The sequence below is a fragment of the Gopherus evgoodei genome, chromosome 15 (assembly GCF_007399415.2).
Source record: "Gopherus evgoodei ecotype Sinaloan lineage chromosome 15, rGopEvg1_v1.p, whole genome shotgun sequence".
Lineage (NCBI taxonomy): Eukaryota > Metazoa > Chordata > Testudines > Testudinidae > Gopherus > Gopherus evgoodei.
In genome coordinates this window covers 3829908-3848390 of record NC_044336.1, presented here as the reverse complement: position 1 = coordinate 3848390, position 18483 = coordinate 3829908, and the positions used below count along the sequence as shown (strand labels likewise).

At 47.4% G+C, this 18483-nt stretch overlaps 1 protein-coding gene across 9 annotated transcripts in view; it reads left to right on the top strand.

Moving 5' to 3' along the window:
- The window catches only part of MYOCD (myocardin), a 506444-nt gene that overhangs the window by 437896 nt on the left and 50065 nt on the right, over positions 1–18483 (top strand). For 7 of the 9 annotated variants that reach the window (XM_030535013.1, XM_030535015.1, XM_030535014.1 and 4 more), the window contains 2 exons: positions 7972–8037; positions 14879–14934. In XM_030535013.1, the coding sequence (XP_030390873.1) occupies positions 7972–8037; positions 14879–14934 (122 nt within the window). The other 2 variants (XM_030535020.1, XM_030535021.1) reach the window with 2 other exon arrangements.

The following is an 18483-nucleotide window of genomic DNA, read 5'->3' as shown; positions in this document are numbered from 1 at the left end:
TTTTTAAAAGGGTTCCAGAGGCAATCCTGGCAATTACAGGCCTGTAAGCATAACTTCAGTAACAGGCAAATTAGTTGAAACTGTAGTAAGGAACAGAATTATCAGACACATAGATGGACACGATTTGTTGGGATGAGTCAACATGGCTGTTGTAGAGGGAAATCATGCCTCACCAATCTCTTAGATTCTTTGAGGAGGTCAGCAAGCATGTGGACAAGGGTGATCCAGTGGATATAGTGTACTTGGACTTTCAGAAAGCCTTTGACAAGGTCCCTCACCAAAGATTCTTAAGCAATGTAAGAAGTCATGGGATAAGAGGAAGGTGTGACATTCCCCTCTGGTGTTATCTGGACCAGTGATCTGCTAGGTCACTCCAATCCTCGACTCTGGGAGCCAGCCTTGCCCTGCTTTGCTGTGAGAACCCCCACTCCTGGGCTGTTCTCGCACAGCTTCTAGCAAGTAAGCTGCTCCTTGGATTGTGCAACCAAATGACACTAGCCAATATCTCCAGTTCCAGACATAACCATAGGAACCTCTGACTTGCAGTGTCCAGTTATGCCCACTGGACACTGCAAGTGTATATGAGTTCATCAATTTAACAAAGAAATTAATATGTGCCAGGCTTGTTATCCCAAGGAGAATCTCTGACATGCTTCAACCCAAACACACTGGTTCAGGTAGAATAAACAAACAATTTTATTTACTACAAAAGATAGATTTTAAATAAATATAAGTCAAAGCACAACAAGTCAGATTTGGTCAAATGAAATAAAAGCAAAACGCATTCTAAGTTGATCTTAACACTTTCAGTGACCTTACAAACTTAGATGCTTCTCACCACAGGCTGGCTGGTTTCCCTTCAGCCAGGCTCTCCTCTTTGATCAGTGCTTCAGTTGCTTGGCAGTGGTGTCCATAGATGGAGGTGGAAGAAAGAAAGAGAGCATGGCAAACGTCTATCCCTTTTATCATGTTCTTTCTTCCTTGCCCTCCCCAAGTCAGGTGCGCATTACTACATCGTAGTCCCAAACTGTCCAAGGGAAGGAGTGTGACTCGCTCAAGAGTCCAACAAATCCTTTGTTGCTGCCTAGGCCAGTGTCCTTTGTTTCTGTGAGGCTGGGCTGGGTTCATCCCATTCATGCCCTGATGAGGTGTGAACTGCCCCTCTGTTCCTGGAGAGTTTTGCCTGGGCTTGTTTTAAGCCATGAGGACCCATTTTCAGCCTCATAACTATATACATGAAATTACAACCTATAACATCACTATAACAACAATGCTCAGTGCATCATGAGGCTTCCGAAGACACCCGACATGACAAACTTTGCATTGAAATACCACACAATCGTTATAGGGATGAACATGGGGGTTCAGGGTGTTCCCCTGAGCTACAGAGTGTCACATAAGGTCGTCTCATGGATCAGTAACAGTTGAAAGATAAGAAACAAAAGGTAGGAATAAATGGCCAGCTTTCAAAATGGAGAGAAGTAGTGGGGTCCCCTAAGGATCTGTACTGGGGGACCTGTGGTGTTCATCATATTCATAAATTATCTGGAAAAGGGGGTAAACAGTGAGGTGGCAAAGTTTTTAGACAGTACTAAAGTACTCAAGATACTTAAGTCCAAAGCAGATTGTGAAGAGCTACAAAGGGATCTCACAGAACTGGGTGACTGGGCAACAAAATGGCAGATGAAATTCAGTGTTGAAAAAGCAGAATAACACACATTGGAAAACATAATCCTAACGATACATACAAAAGGAAGGGATTTAAATTAGCTGCTATCAATCAAGAAAGATCTTGGAGTTATTGTGGACAGTTTTCTGAAAACATCCGATCAATATTCAGCAGCAGTCAAAAAACCAAGAGAACGTTAGGAACCATTAGGAAAGAGGTAGATAAGAAGACAGTAAATATCATAAAGCCACTATATAAATCCATGGTACACCGGCACCTTGAATACTGTGTGCAGTTCTGGTCACTGCATATCAAAAAGATATATTAGAATTAGAAAAGGTATGAGGGGGCAGGGAATCATTAGGGGTACGGAAAAGCTTCCATGTGAGAAGAGATTAAAAAGACTGGGACCATTCAGCTTAGAAAAAGGATGACTAAGGGGGAGAATATAACTGCAGTTTATAAAATCATGAATAGTGTGGAGAAAGTGAATAAATGTTATTTACTCCTTTCCATAACACGAGAACCAGGGGTGATCCAATGAAACTAACAGGCAGCAGATTTAAAACAAAGAAAAGGTAGTACTTCTTCACAAAATGCACAGTCAATCTGTAAAACTTGTTGCCAGGGGATGTTGTGAAGGCCAAAAGTATAACTGGGTTAAAAAAAATTAGAGAAATTCATGGAGGACAGGTCCATCAATGGCCATTAGCTAAGATGATCAGGGATGCAGCCCCATGCTCTGGATGTCCCTTAGCCTCCAACTGCCAGATGCTGGGACTGAATGATAGAGAATGGATTATTCAATAATTGCTTTGTTCTCTTCATTCCCTCTGAAGCACCTGATCTTGGCCACTGTTGGAAGACAGGATACTGGTCTAGGTGGATCATTGGTCTGATCCAGTATAGCCATTCATATGTTCTTATGTTTTTATACTGAACAGTACCAGATCCAGAACTGACCCCTGCAGGACCCTGCTAGATATGCCCTCCCAGTTTGATAGCAAACCATTGATAATTACTTTTTGGTTAGTCTTTCAATTAGTTGTGCATCCACCTTATAATAATTTCATCCAGACCACATTTCCCTAGTTTTCTTAGGAGAATGTCATGTGGGACTGTTTCAAAAGCCTTACTAAAATCAAGATATCCCATCTACTGCTTCTCCCTATTCCTCACCCCATCCACTAGGCAATTAACCCATCAAACACAGAAATTAGGTTGGTCTGGCATGATTTGTTCTTGAAAAAAAAACATGCTGGCTTTTACTTATATCATAAACAGATGGTTAAAGGTTAATGTCTCTTTTACCTGTAAAGGGTTAAGAAGCTCAGTAAACCTGACTGACACCTGACCAGAGGACCAATAGGGGGACAAGATACTTTCAAATCTTGGTGGGGGGAAGTCTTTATTTGTGCTTTTTGTGTTGTTCGTTGTTCGCTCTTGGGGCTAAGAGGGACCAGACATACACCCAGCCTTTCCCAATCTTTCTGAATCAGTCTTTCATGTTTCAAAATTGTAAGTACTAGCCAGGCAAGGCAGATTAGTCTTATGTTTGTTTTCTAAACTTGTAAATGTGTCTTTTTGCTGGAAGGATTTTTACCTCTGTTTGCTGTAACTTTGAATCTAAGGCTGGAGGGGAGTCCCTGTGGTCTATATAAATCTGAATACCCTGTAAAGCATTTTCCATCCTGATTTTACAGAGATAATTTTTACCTTTTCTTTCTTTAATTAAAAGCTTTCTTTTTAATAACCTGATTGATTTTTCCTTATTTTAAAATCCAAGAGGTTGAGTCTGAACTCACCAGGGATTGGTGGGGTAGGGGGGAAAGGAGGGGAGATGGTTAATTCCGTCTTGTTTTAAGATCCAAGGAGTTTGGATTGGTGTGAAGCCTCTCAAGGCAACCCAGGGAGGGGAAAGTCTGGGGGGAAAAGGAGGGGGATGGTTAAATCCTCCTTGTTTTAAGACTCAAGGGGTTTGGGTCTAGGTTCCCCAGGGAAGGTTTTGGGGGAACAGAAAGTTTGCCAGACACTAAATTCTGGCTGGTGGCAGCGTACCAGATTTAAGCTAGTAATTAAGCTTAAAAGTGTTCATGCAGGTCCCCACTTTTTGTACCCTAAAGTTCAAAGTGGGGGAAAAAACCTTGACAACTTATCATCCTATTATCCTCTAGGTTCTTACAGATTGATTGTTGGATCATTTGTTCCAGGATCTTTCCAGGTATTGAAGTTAGGTTGACTGGTCTATAATTCTCCAGATCCTCTTTCTTGCCCTTTTTAAAGATCGGTCATATGTTTGCCCTTCTCCAGTCCTCTGGGACTTCACCCATCCTCCATAAGTTCTCAAAGATGATTGTTCAGATGCTTCCTTAAGTACCCTAGGGAGTTTCAACAGGCCCAGCCAACTTGAATACCTTCAGCTTATGTAAATATTCTTTAATCTGGTCTTTCCCTGTTTTGGCTTGCGTTCCTTCCCCCTTGTTGTTAATATTAGATTTGTTGGTATCTGGTCACTTTTTAGTGAAAACCGAAGCAAAATGGGCATTAAACACCTCAGTCTTCTTGATATCAGTTGTTAGCTCTCCTTCCTGCTAAGTAGAGGATCTACATTTTCCTTCGTCTTTCTCTTGCTCCTATTATATTTAAAGAACTCTTCTTATTGCCTTTATGTCCCTGGCTAGATGTAAACCATTGTGTATCTTAGCACTGGAACAGGTTACCTAGGGAGATGGTGGAATCTCCTTCCTTAGAGGTTTTTAAGGCCCAGCTTGATAAAGCCATGGCTGGGATGATTTAGTTGGGGATTGGTCCTACTTTGAGCAGGGGGTTGGACTAGATGCCCTCCTGAGGTCCCTTCCAACCCTGATATTCTATGATTAGTCTTTCTGCTTTGTCCCTACACACTTATGCTATTCTTTTATACTCCTTCTTAGCAATTATCCATGTTTCCATTTTCTGTAGGATTCCTTTCTGATAATCTGACCATTAAAGACCTCCTGAAGGAGCCATATTGGCCTCTTCTTTTCTGCTCATTGGAATAGTTTGTAGTTGTGTCTTTAATATTATCTCCTTGAACAACAGCCAGATCTCCTGAACTCCTGTTTTCCTTAGATGTTCTGCCCAGGAGACCTTATCGATCATTCTTTGAGTTTGCTAAAGTCTTGGGGTGCTCAGGCTTGAGGTTCTGCTCTGGCTAGGGACCTGTGAAAATAGTGGATTTTTTTTTTTAGAAAATTCACAGCAGTATCCCGGGTAAAGCATCAAATTTCACAGAATAGGCACAGAATGCAGTTGGGGAAAGGTCACCGCTACACTCCTTTGCATAAAACTAGTCTCTGAGTCCCCCCAAATGAATCCTCTAACTTGATGCTGCCACATGTGACATGTTGCATTGAGCATGAGACCTGCCTGCTTCCACCTCCCCGCTGAGGCCACAGCTGCTCATGGTCCATGTGGTGGCATCAGAGCTTGCTACTGTGCCTTTTTCTTCCCCACAGACACAACCTAAAATGGCAGACAGAAGGAACGTAACCAGATCACATGATCCTGGTCCCCTCATTTCATTTTGATTTTGTAAAAGTATTGGAAAAATTGTGGCATTGGGCTAATTTCACAATTTCCATGCAGTTCATGAAATTGTGATTTTCACCAGGCCTTGTCTATGGGATCATCTCTAGTCAAGAGATGAGTATGCCATTATATTATGTCCGTGGAAATACACATATCCCTGCTAAAATCTCTAACTCGGTGCTTAATTTGTGTCAGGGCTGAGCCTCCGCACCCCCTGGCTTGGCAGTTCATAGCCCAGCACCTCTGGGCTTGCTGCATCAGTGATGAATGTAAAAAAATTGCTTAAGCTCTGGCACTTTGAGCCCGGCCTCTTTCATTACAAATTAAGCACTGCTCTAGCTACTGAATTTCTCCTAATGAAGAAAAATGTTGAAGAATCAGTATTCTGGCCTCAATGCAATGAAATAGAAAGGAGAGCAATCCACACGGTTTCCTTTTTATTTTAATTACATTTCTTTGAAAAACTGCATGATAAATAACCAAAAGAGAGAGGGTGTCAAATCTATTACTATAGCCAGTGTAGGCAGTGTGATTGCAATAGTAAGAGAATACACACTCTACCATGCAGTGCCACACAGACACAGTATACTATAACATAGGATCTACTATAAGGAGTCTAGAGGAGCCTCTCTCAGCATATTGTAACTATCAACAGGAAGTTGGCACATCTGCTTTCATTGTCACAGAGAAGCAAAGGTCTGCGGTGTTCACTGGCTGGTTCCCATCGGCCAGAGCTTTCGTTCCAAGAAGTGAACTAGCGATTGACATTTTATCTAAGTAGTCCCTTCTTAAATGTACGGAGCTAACCTCTCCTAAATGCGCTATCTAGAGTCCCCAGCAAACAGAGCCACATGGCACCCAGGACAAAACATCATGGAAAAAGAAATCATGCAGCCAAAGCCCCATGAGGGTGAGTGTGGCGAGGGTTGTATTCACCTCTAAGGGAGGGGTTAGCAGCAGCACAGTGCCACATGGAGCTTCAGGGTTTCTGAGGTGCTTCCACCATCAATCTAAGGCCAAACCCCAGATCCCAAGTATGACCAGCTGTGTGAGTTGATCTTGCAATCCCCTGGGATAGTCCTGGGGCCATTCCAGTGCCATGAAATCTTGAGGTGATTCAGGCAAAAGGTCATCTCTGTGAACACTGAAATAGCTAAGCGCCATCAGCCTACACAGCTCCAATTCCACTACAACAAAAAATTCCAGCCACCCCAGAATGTCCCGTGCTGGGCAGCAGGGCAGACGATGCAGTAGGACCAGCCCCAGCTCCGTCCCAGCCAGATGGACACACTGTGTTAGATCTAGGCTTGGGGTTGGAGACCTGCATTTTAGGTTGGTTCAGAGAGCACAGCTACAGCTTGGCTGTCCCCCTTGGCCCACGTTGGGCTAAGCACTTGGCTGGCATCAACTGGGCCAACACTGGCTCAGCAGCAGCTTCCAGCCAGGTTTCAGTAACACAATAGATGTTTTAATGCTACTGACCTTGTGTTAGACAACATGAATTGAAGGACAGGCTCCATCTCCCAGGTGTGCAGTGGGTGAGACCAAAGTCCTCCACCCTGCTGACTCCCACCCCTGCTCACTCACACGGGGTCAAGGACTCAGACCTCGACAGTTCTCAGTCGCCACATGACCAACATATAGCAATCCTGTGCTGCTTCATGGCCACCATATGGTGCCCATCATGAGGACACTGACACAGGTGCCAAAATAATGACTTCCAGGGCAGGCCAGAGGACTGTCTGCACCCTCCATGCCAACAGCCACCCCCCCACACAAAGCCTAGCCCCCTCATAACCCTCCTCTTCATCTGCCTCTGCCCCCAGTAGCAATATGGGGCTCTCACACATCCCCCCTGCAGCACAGCAGACAGAAGGAACCCGTGTTATTTAGATCTCATGTTTCCAGGGGAGGTTCGGTGTGGCTGAAAGCTCTTACACCACTCCAGGAATTGCTGTGCACTTTGGTTTCATTCTGGGTTTTCTGGTTGCCCTGGAGCAGCATGTCCCAAACTATTGAATGCTGAGCTACCTTCGGAAAATGAAACCAATCACACCGTGCAAGGCCTCTATGTGTGCTTAAAAATCTCCCCTTCTTAATGGATGCTGCCTTTGTGTCCCCCTGGCCAGTCCTTGACACACCTCCAGCATGCCCTGCGCTATGGGAAGCACGAGGACAGACCCTTCCTTTCCTTTCAGACGTGCTGTGATGGGCAGTGAAATAGCCAGCAATGGCGACATTACAAAGTATAATGAGGCAACCCCATCTTACTGAATGGGGCAGCTCAGAGCTCTGTTTCAGGTTCTCTGCAGCCTTGAGCATCTTTTACATTTGTTGCCCATTTGGAAGGTTCTTTCAAGCTGTGGTGCTCTTTTTAAATGAAATTTGAGACTCTGGAGAACAGTTAAGAGGCTCTGTCTGTGTCCTCTCTCACCTGCTGATCCTTCTGCCCCCCACTCCCAGTTCAGGAACGCTGCCCTACAGATATTGAATAAAACAGGATCACAGCGATGCCTCAGCACCTGCTTTGGAGGGACACCCTTACTATTTTTCAGGAACACCTCTCCCCTTAAGGGAATTGGTCTCTCCTCACATTAAGGGCAAGACTGTCTTTCATCCTCAGTGACAGAATGCGTTGCGCATGTTGCTGAAAGCTCTGTGGGGCCGTTCGCAGAATGTTACTTGCTTCAGGAAAAAGTTTGCATCTCTTCCTGACACTCTTTCTTTAACAGTTTTACAGTTACGGCTTCAACAGAGAAGAACCCGTGAGCAGCTGGCAGACCAGGGCATCATGCCACGTGAGTACCTCACCTGCCACTCTCTGTGCCACATGCATCACAGAGCTAGAGCACAACCACCAGTAGTTCCTGCAGATGTTGCATTAGCCTCCTGATGCTTATAGGTAGCTGCTCTCTGGCACCCTCCACTTGACTGGGTTTCACTCTCACCCCTTGTTGGCAAGTTGGGCTCTAGGAGGACCCCACTACCTCCCCGCTGCTCTAGCTGGCATGTGAGCACTATGTTTGGCTATCTATCATATGGGTTATAATGCAGAGGCCTCCTACGGATGTCAGTGGAACTGCCCCGATTTACACTGGCTGAGGAACTGGCCTGCTAGCCATCATCCTTAGTAGAGTTTCAGTCCCACTCTCTTGTACACTGCAGGTCACCTTCCTGTCTGGGCCAAACAGTTCACTTCATGATCAGAGGAGGAGTCTGATAACACATTTGAATCTGAAGAGTGCCAGGTCTCCTGAGGTGCTCATCACCTAGCAGGTTCAGGCTCAGAAGCAGGGAACAGGCTGCTGGAAGCTGTCTGGGATTTTCTGCTGGAATGAATTTCCCTGGAAAGAGGAGAGGGGGTGACAGTGGTCATGATTTTTCTCCACATCTCAAGTGGTCTGTGGCCTGGTGGTGGCCAGAGTCTCTCCATCACAGGGCAGTGACATGCAGTCTAAGCTGAACAGCTTGCTGTTTTATTTAAAAAGGCAAGAGTCAATAAAAACAATGACCTAGTTTCCCCACCCTCTGGCACAGCCCGTGAGTCAGCAGGGACTGTGCTACCTGGTGGGATTCATACCCAGCCCTTTTCCCAGGCACAGCCAGAACTCCCCAGCAGGTGTCTAGCCAGGGCCAAATGACAGCCATGCTGAGTCAGTGCATCTCCTGGGGCCACACCTGCTCTGCATCCCCTGGATGAGTGGAGCACATGTGTGCTGTGCCCTGCTCAGATCCCCCTCCCTCCTAAGCAGATTTCCCTCACCAAGGCTCTGCAGCCGCTAGTTCATTTGGTGGGATCCAGCCCAGCCCTCACTATATCCCAATGTTTCAGAAAGCCAAAACCAACAGCACTGTGCTAGCATATGAGAGCCAGGAAGGGCAAGAATGAAACTGGGCTGCCTGCTGCACCTGCACTACCCAGCTGCATGAAGCCAGCAAGTGGCAACAATGGAGCCAGTCAGCTAGATCTCAGACCTCCCTTCTGTCTTGTTAACTGACACATTTCATCCTAGTCTAGAACAACCCTCCATGTACAGAAGCTATAATGCTAGCAGTAACCGAGGTCAAGCATTTGTCCCTATACAATTTGTCTCCTGTGACAAAGTTCCTCCTCTACCTTGGTGGGTCCTGTACTTATTGGCAGATTTGCTCACCTCAGTGATCTTCCCCTCTGGAGGAACCCACAGTCTGGGTCAACTCCTCCTCTATCTGATCAGGAGTTGGGAGGTTTGGGGAGAACCCAGGCCCACCCTCTACTCCGGGTTCCAGCCCAGGGCCCTGTGGATTGCAGCTGTCTAGAGTGCCTCCTGTAACAGCTATATGACAGCTACAGCTACAACTCCCTGGGCTACTTCTCCAAAGCATCCTCCAAACACCTTTATCCTCACCACAGGACCTTCCTCCTAGTGTCTGATAACACTTGTACTCCTTAGTCCTCCAGCAGCACACCCACTCAGCTCCTTACACCTCTTAGTCCCAACTCCTCACCTCCCTCTCCCCCCAAAACTGAACTGAGCTCCTTTTTAAACCCAGGAGCCCTGATTAGCCTTCCTTGAATGGCTGCAGGTGTTCTAATCAGCCTGTCTGCCTTAATTGGTTCTAACAGGTTCCTGATTACTCTAGTGTAGCCCCTGCTCTGGTCACTCAGGGAACAGAAAACTACTTATACAGTGACCAGTATATTTGCCCTCTACCAGACTCCTGTACCACACTGGTCTGAGTCTGTCACACTCCTCACTGCCCCTTTAGAATAATTGCAAAGGACTGCAAATTTGCAAGACCTAATACACTTCTTACTTGCTTCTTTCTTTCTTCTATTGGCTATTGTGCTTTATAATATGGACTTCCTTGAGGACTGTGCTGTTCAAACAGCTCTTAAACCCAAACAGAGGATAGCAGTATGGTCTCTGCTCTCCAGTAACAAGACATTTCAGTATGTCTGTAGTATTCCATTCAACACCTGGATTATCTCTCCCACCATCTTTCTAATTCTCTTGCTTTCATGAGTCTGTAATTGGTGTTAGCAGTAAAAGGTGTCGTACTACCACCCTCAAGCATGCAAAAATCATGAGTCAGGCCCCAAATCATGAGATTGTCATATAAATCATGAGATTTTAAAACATAATAAATGTTGAGTTCTTTTGATTTGCATTCTGGGTTTTGAGCCTGTTGGGTTCATACTTTCAAGCTTTTCTCTGCAACCACGAAGTCTAGACATTTTAATTTTTTTATTTTTAATGTAAATTGAAATTTTTATGTAAATCCAAGAGCCTGGGGCTTTAAAAAACACACCAGATATTGTCAGACTTGTGATAGAATTGCAAGAGCTGGTGACAGTGTCAGATTTCTGTGCCACCTCTAACATCTCCTGTTAGATGATTGGCCCACATTTTAAAAGGGGCACACTCAAGATGAGCATGCAGAGTGTCCCATTGCATGTGCATAAACTGGAGTTCTTGAATGTAAAGGTCTGGGCAGTTGGAAATCCCCCAATGGTGTGAGTACATGGGGCACATGCACTTTTAGAAATGGGGACCTAATGCTTTCTAAAGAATTTCTGCATTGCACACGGCACAGAAACGCACAGCAGAGACACTGGCACTAGGGCAGAAACCTCAAAGGCCTTTTCCTGTTGCTTACAGCTTTGCCACACTCTCACCTTTTGGGCTGGCATTTTGCAGGCCTCTGTCCAAGGGGGCCATGTGGGGAGAGACTAGGCACAAATAGTTCATTCATTTTTGAGAATGAAGACAATAAAATACTCTTACCATTATGTAAATGTGCACATTTCTTAACAGCACTATCATGTCACAAGGAAGGATAGAAACTAGACATTTGACAGAGAGATTGTTGCTGCATCTCACAGATGCCTTTCAATAGTCCAGCTCGCAGAGGGTTTGTGCATGCACAGTCAATGTGTCCTAACAAGGGTCTGTTCCTAATGGTGTCCCCATGTTCTGCTGCCACTAAGCATACGTACGTAAGCTGAGTTCTTGAAGGTGCACATCGACTGGAACCTCATTCCATACACTGAGGTGAGTATGGAATGAGGTGGGGTTGCTGTAATGCACGAAGTGTGCAGTCTACAATATATCAAAAAGAGCTGTTCTGTAAACATGGGTGTCATGATTTTAAAGTTTGAGATCCCAAAAGTCACCAGGGCTGGATATGGTTGTTTTATACAGTATATTAGAAAGCTACTCTGTGAGATACAGTAGCCTTAAGGAGTCACAAGATATCAGACCTTAATCATGAAACTGGTCCAAGAGTGGACACTGTCAGTCCTGGATTTTGAACAAGGGTCATTTAAAATCCCTCTGCCAGATTTTATTCTAGTGTAATTCTGTTGCAAAGAATTTAGCCTCCTTTTTATAACTGATCCACTTCTAGATTTTCACCCACAGAGGACAGAGAGAGACAGATTAATATTCACAGTAATAGAAAATCAGTGGGTAAAAGTGTTGAGCAATCCCTTCTGGATACCAATGAGTTATGAATGTTCTCAACAGCACTTGGAGGTGCTGAACACTACAGTGTTCTGTAACCATTTACTGAAAGATCATTAAAGTGAAAGCCTCAAACAAATAATACAGAACACACCAAGCTGAAGCATCCTAGCTAGTGTGCAACAGGAGTGTCCCATGTGGCCTCAATGGTGGGAACAACCTGATGCTGTGAAAGGTCAGTCTGTGATCAGTTCCAAGTGGAATAGCTAAAGCAGTCAGGGAGGCAAAGGCAAGGACCAGCCTTGCACAGCCTATGGGGTAGACTGTGACTGAAGAAAGAGGAAGGCTTTGTAGACATGCCCCTCTCCTCCCCTCTGGAGAGATGGGTGACTGCCTTAGGTGAGAATGGCACAAACTCCAATCTCAGCCTCACTCAGCTAATGGAGTCACACAGGGTAGAACTTGTGAAAGTAAGCAGAGAATCAGGCTCAGTGAAGTCAATGGAGGAACTCTGGATTCACACTCAAGTAACTGAGCCAAGCCTGCCCCGTTAGTGAACAGGAGGACCAAAACAACAGGATATGTTATTGAACGTCTCATCCAGATGCAATTTTATTGGCTTGATGAAAATGTTTCATGCCTGGTTATGGGGCAAATTCACTCTGTGGAACTGCTGGGAAGCATTTGCCATAAAGTCAGGAGTATCACTAACTGTCTAAATTTCATGATCCACAAAGGGGCAGATTGTGTGGGTATATGCCCAAACAAGGAAGAGTGTGCAAGAAGTTTTTCCCTAGCAATCCTATGCAGGGGTGAGCCACAATCTGCAAACTGGGAGGGCTGGGCTGGAACTAGCCATTCACTGCACGTGGTAGTGGACCAGCTGCTGCTACAGAGATTGATTCTCAGGATCCCCAGTCGAATTCTGGCCTAATTCATGCTGGGCTCAGGCTACACAGAGGCTCCTCCTCATCCTCCCAAACACAGGGCTGTACCTTAAAAGCAAAATCTGTCCTAAAATTGGCATGTCAAGTGCAGCAGCTTTGTCCATTTTCTGCAAAGCCACCTGCACTTCCAAACTGGTGAATCCCATCACAGATCTATCCTGATATGTTGTTTGAAGAACCGATGCTAGCAATACCTTTATTTGTTTTGCAGACTAATACAAGCTGCAGCATCCACATAATTCCTCCAAAATCTTGGTAAATGACTAAATTCTGCAACACTTTCATTATGAATAGCATGAAATGAAGTTTGACCTGGTCAATTCCTGCCCACAGAAACCTCATAACACTAGGACTTCGTAGTGAACTGGGCTATCAAAAGTAATGTCCCTTACTTACTTCATTGTGGTTTTTTTTGTGCACTCATTTTATTTTGCTTTTGACTAAAACAGCTGTCACCATCCTCGTGGCTGCTCACCAAAGCACGGCACAATCATACAAGCATGTCTGTTTGTCTGCTCTTGAAATGTTAGACGCAAGAAAAGGTTCCCTGGCCCTTTGTACTTTGGTGTGATCCATCCTACTTTTTCCACTGGATCCATCCCCTTCCAGCAGCCAATCCACCCAAAATCCTCCTTGGACTCCTTTCCCTTCCCCTACATGTTTATTTGTTCTGCTGAGCTACCCATTTATTCCCACATTTCTGGAGTGTAGACTGGCCGCTAGGTTCTGAGCTCTGTGGAAAATGAATTTCTAACCCCTTTTTTTAATTCCTGCCAAGGATCAAGCAGTAAGTTAGCTAAATAAATGGTGCCAAACAAAACAGACCCCCAAACTTCTCACTTTAGAATGCCCCTTCCATTCAATGCGGGAACCCAAGGAGATGTTTGAGTCTTTTTTCTTTTCTTCCCAGAGAAGAAATTCCCTGGACATCCAAAAAAAGACTGAGTCTTTCCTACAGATTTCAAATGCACAACCAAACTCTGCTCTCATTTACACCCTGAAAATGGGGAATAACGTGATGTGGAGCAAATTGTGGCCTTGCTTTTGTTCACAACCTTTATTTCTGCACTTTGGAAACCACAGTTTTCAGCCAGAAATATAAATAAGTTCTAGCTGAGCTTTAACATAAAGTTCCAGATATTGTCATTAGAGGCTTTGAACAGCACTGGAAACAGACTCTTTACACTCAGCTCTCAGAAGTTGATACTGAGATGATACTAAAGAGCTTATTGTCAATTGGTATTTTGAAGTACCCAGGAATAACAGAGTGGAACTCCGAAATTACCCAGACTTTCAACCCACAAGCTGTATGTAATCCCTAGAGAGCTGTGGGCCTTAGCATGTGCCACAGGGACCCTCACCAACCAGGCTGACCTCCCCTGCATGATATAATATTCTGAAGAGGGTGAACAGAATTGTACAGATGCCCTTCTCTTGGAAACCTTCTCTGGGGAAAACCAAATGCTTTCAGGAAGAGTCTTTGAAAGTGGTGGCCAGAGCAGCTTGCTGACTTTGGCTCCCAGGCTGGGTCATGTGCTAACTTGGCACTCCCCAAACCCACAGTTCAGTTGCCCAGCACCTTTCACAGGGGGATGGAGAAGAGTATCAGAGAGCCAGGAAGGCTGCTTGAAGACAGGAGCTGCAGAGAAGGGGATTGTGTAAATGAACAGAGATGAGGTTGGTGTGCAGTGAGTGGAGAAACTGGGGAGGAGAGCAGAGAACAAAAGCTTTTGAGCCCTGTGATTAATATACACTTGCAACCCAAGTGAAGAATGACGAGATCCCTTTGTTTTTTCATGTTCCCCTGGACTTGGCGTCACAGTTTGAGCCACTTGCAGGCCCACCTGCTGACAGAGTCCTTTAACGAGGTCCCCTCTCTTCTGGGTACTGACCCTTTGCTTTCTCCTCCCCACTATGTTCTGAGGCCTCCTGGTGCTGTAACCCACAGAGCCTCCCCTGGAAGAGGAAGTGTCCCAGTGAGCGCTGAGCTGCACAGCCTGCACCATCTCTCTGCCTGTGGGCTTCTGCTCTCTCCTTGCTCTCCATCCTCTCTTCTCTCCTGCCAGAGCCTGGCTGAGAGACTGGGATTTCCCACAGCTTTCTGAATTTTTAGTTAGCTCAATAAAGAGATCAGCTCATTTGTGTTGCTATTTTTATAGCACTTGTTAAAATTCTATTGCTGAGTATTCTGGTGGCTGCTTGCTCCTTCCCTTGTGCTGATTGTGCCTCTGTGTTTCTTACTGCAGCGCTGAAAAGCCCATCTGCATTCCATGAACAAAGGAAAAACCTGGAGAGAGCCAAGGTAACTTCTTGCACACATGTGAATGAATGAATTTGTGTATTATCCTCCAAGTCTGGGCAGGCTGCTGGAGACTCAGACACAGAGTTTGCATAAAAGCAACATCATAGTTGTTGGGCCTAATATCCTGCTCCACTGACATTGACACAGCTTCATTTACAGCAAGTATCTTCGTTCCTGTCTGCAATGTGGACCTCAGCTGCATATTGTCCATGTAAAATGAGTTCAGATTATATTGAATGCCAGAGAGATCCAGGGGGTGGAGAGAAACAAGACGTGGATCATAGAGATCTTCCAGGGTGGAAGAGAGAGATCCCTAAGGAAGATCATAGGCATCCCCAGGGTGGAACTTCAGACAAAACACCCAACTGTCTACCTTTCATTTGCAGACATTTGCATAAATTGAATCAGGCCTTGCCTGAACCATTACTTCCATCAATGTATTTACATCGGTGCAGGGGTGGACAAACTTTGTGGCCCGAGGGCCACATCTAAGTATAGAAATTGTATGGCGGGCCACAGATGCTCACAAAATTGGGAGTTGGGGTGCAGGAGGGGGTGAGGGCTCTGGAGTGGGGCCAGAAATGAGGAGTTTAGGGTATGGAAGGGGGCTCTGGACTGGGGCAGGGGGTTGGGGTATGGGCAGGGGTTGAAGGGCTCCAGCTGGGGGTGCGAGCTCTGGGGTGGGGCTGGGGTGCAGGAGGGTGCTCTGGGCTGGGACTGAGGGGCTCAGAGGGCAGAAGGGGGATCAGGGCTAGGGCAGCGGGTTGGGGCACAGGAGGGGGTCAGAGGTGCAGGTTCAGGGCAGCGCTTACCTCAAGCTGCTCCCGGAAGCAGCAGCATGTCCCCCACCCTCCGGCTCTTACATGGAGGCGCGGCCAGGCGGCTCCACATACTGCCCCATCCGCAGGTGCCACCCCTTCAGCTCCTGTTGGCCAGGAACGCCAGCCCGTTGGAGATGCATGGGTGGCGCTTTGGGCGGGGTCAGCATGCAGACCTCCCTGGCTGCCCCTATGTGTAGGAGCCGGAGTGGGGGCATGTCGCTGCTTCCAAGAGATGCACAGAGCCAGGGCACGCACAAAGTGGGGCAAGCCCCAGATCCCACTCCCCAGTGAGAGCTCAAGGGCCGGATTAAAATGTCTGAAGGGCTAGATGTGGTCCCCAGGCCATAGTTTGCCCACCCTGCCCCCTCAGCTTGTCTCCTGCAGGGGGAATATGGGGGCAGGGGAATGTGGGAGCAGGAGGCAGGCTGAGGGATGTGTAGGGAAACGTGAAAAGCATAAGACACACCAAGCGGGTAGTGGGGGGGAAATGTGAGAAGCAAGAGAATGGGGGGATTGTGAGGGATAGCAGGGGTATGAGGCATATGATAGGGTTGGAAGGCAAGGGGGGACAGACGGGGGGTGCAACAGATGTGAGGGGGCAGCAGGGGCGGCTCTAGGAATTTTGCCGCCCCAAGCACGGCAGGCAGGGAGGTCCTCCGAAGCCGCAGGACCAGTGGACCCTCCACAGGCAAGCCGCAGAGGGCAGCCTGCCTGCCGCCCTCACGGTGCCAGCAGAGCATCCCCCGCAGCTTGCCGCCCCAAGCACGCGCTCGGTGTGCTGGGACCTGGAGCCGCCCCTGGGGGGCAGAGAGAGAGAGTAATGGGATGAGTAGAAGATTTAGGAAACAAGCAGGGAAATATGTCTAGCAAATAAATGTGGGGTCCAGCAGACTATGGTGAAACTATGGTGGGAGAATTCAGGTGAGGCAACCAGCTATCATGTCCAGCTAGGGACGGGACAGAGGGGGATGGAGTGGCAGCTAGGGAAGGGGTAGCGGATAGGGTTGCCAGGCATCCAGTTCTTGACTGGAATGCCCACTCGAAAATGGACTCTGGCCACTTAAAGTGCAGTTGGCTGCGCAGCAGGGCCAAGACAGGCTCCCCGGCTCCATGCGGCTACCGGCAGCAGCTGGCATGTCCAGCCCTTAGGCGCACGGGCAGCCATAGCGTCTCTATGCGCTGCACCAGTGCCTTGCCCCAAGTGCCTACTCCACAGCTCACAGTGGCCAGCAACCGCAACCAATGGGAGTTGCGGGGAGAGGCGGGGGCTGTGGGTACAGGTAGTGCACAGAGTCCCCTGGCCCCTTCGTCTAGGAGCCGGACAATCTGACCACTTTGGGGAGCTGCCTGAAGTAAGTGCCACTCAGACAGAGCCTGAACCTCGAACACCTTCCCCAGCTCTGAGACCCCTCCAACACACAAACTCCCTCCCAGAGCCCACATCCTGCACCTCCCTTCACTCCAAACCCCTTGTCTCCTGCCCAGAGCCCCCTTCTACATGCCAAACCTCTTATGCCTGGCCCCAACCCAGAGCCCACACCTCCAGCCAGAGCCCTCATCCCCTCTGGTACCCCAATCCCCTGCCCCAGCCCAGTGAAAATGAGGGAGAGCGAGCAAGGGTGTGAGGTGGGATGGAGTGAGTGGGGGCAGGGCACCCTGGAAGTATAGTAATAGGCTGTCCCTGCTCTGCACTTCCTTAGTGCAGGGCTCCATGTCACCCTGTACAGGGGAAGGGGCATTGAGGAGAGTGGGACGGATAGGAGTCCCTTCCCTCAGGTGTGCTGGGACCAGGAGGGAGTTTCTTTACACAAGCACCCTCCCCCTTCGCAGGCAATGCTGGCAGCTGTAGAAGAGGCCCTGCAGAGCCAGGTGGGGAGGCTTTCCACCCCCATCCCAAAGAGCTCTGTCCGCTCCATGAGCTGTGGGAGGAAGATGCCCTTCAGAAGCAGCAGCACCTCTCATGGGGCAGCTCTCAAAAGGAAAGGACCTCAGAAGCACCCCAAAACGCCTGCAGGGTAAACCCAAAGAGTTGGCAGCCCTGAATCATAGTGATCTCCCGGGTACAGGAGAGATCAGTAGGGTGGATCAGAGATCCCAAGGGTGGAAGAGAGCTCAGTGGGGTGGATCATAGAGATCCGCAAGATGCAGGACAGCTCTGTGGGCTGAATAAGAGATCCCCAAGATGCAGGAGAGCTCTGTGAGGTGGATCACAAAGATCCCCAGGGTAGAGGAGAGTTCAGTGGGGTGGATCACAGAGATCCATATAGGGAGGAGAGCTCAGTAGGGTGCATCACAGAAATCTGTGGAGTAAAGCACAGAAGTCCACAGGGGGACTCAGAGAGTTCTGAGGGGTAGAGGAAAGAGGCATGGGGCAGATAAGGAAGACTCTTACACCTGAGAAAGGGGGTCAAAATCCTGCATTTGTACAAGAGCTGACAGTGATCTATGCGGCAGATTCATGCCTTCCAGTAGATGAGCAGCCCTCCTGGTTTCTGATTCAGCCACTGAACTCACAGAATGGAGCCCTAAACAAGCGTCCAGGGAGGAATTGAAATGCCCTTTGTCGTCTGCATTGAGTAGTCCCCAAGCAAGTCATACTTTTCATCACATAGCAAAACCCTGACCTTTGGCTTTGCAGCATGCCCCAGGGTCCGCTGGGATATTGCAAAGCCTCTCATGAGCTAAGTACCTCCCTGGAATGTGCTCTGCTCATGCTGGCACCAGCTAT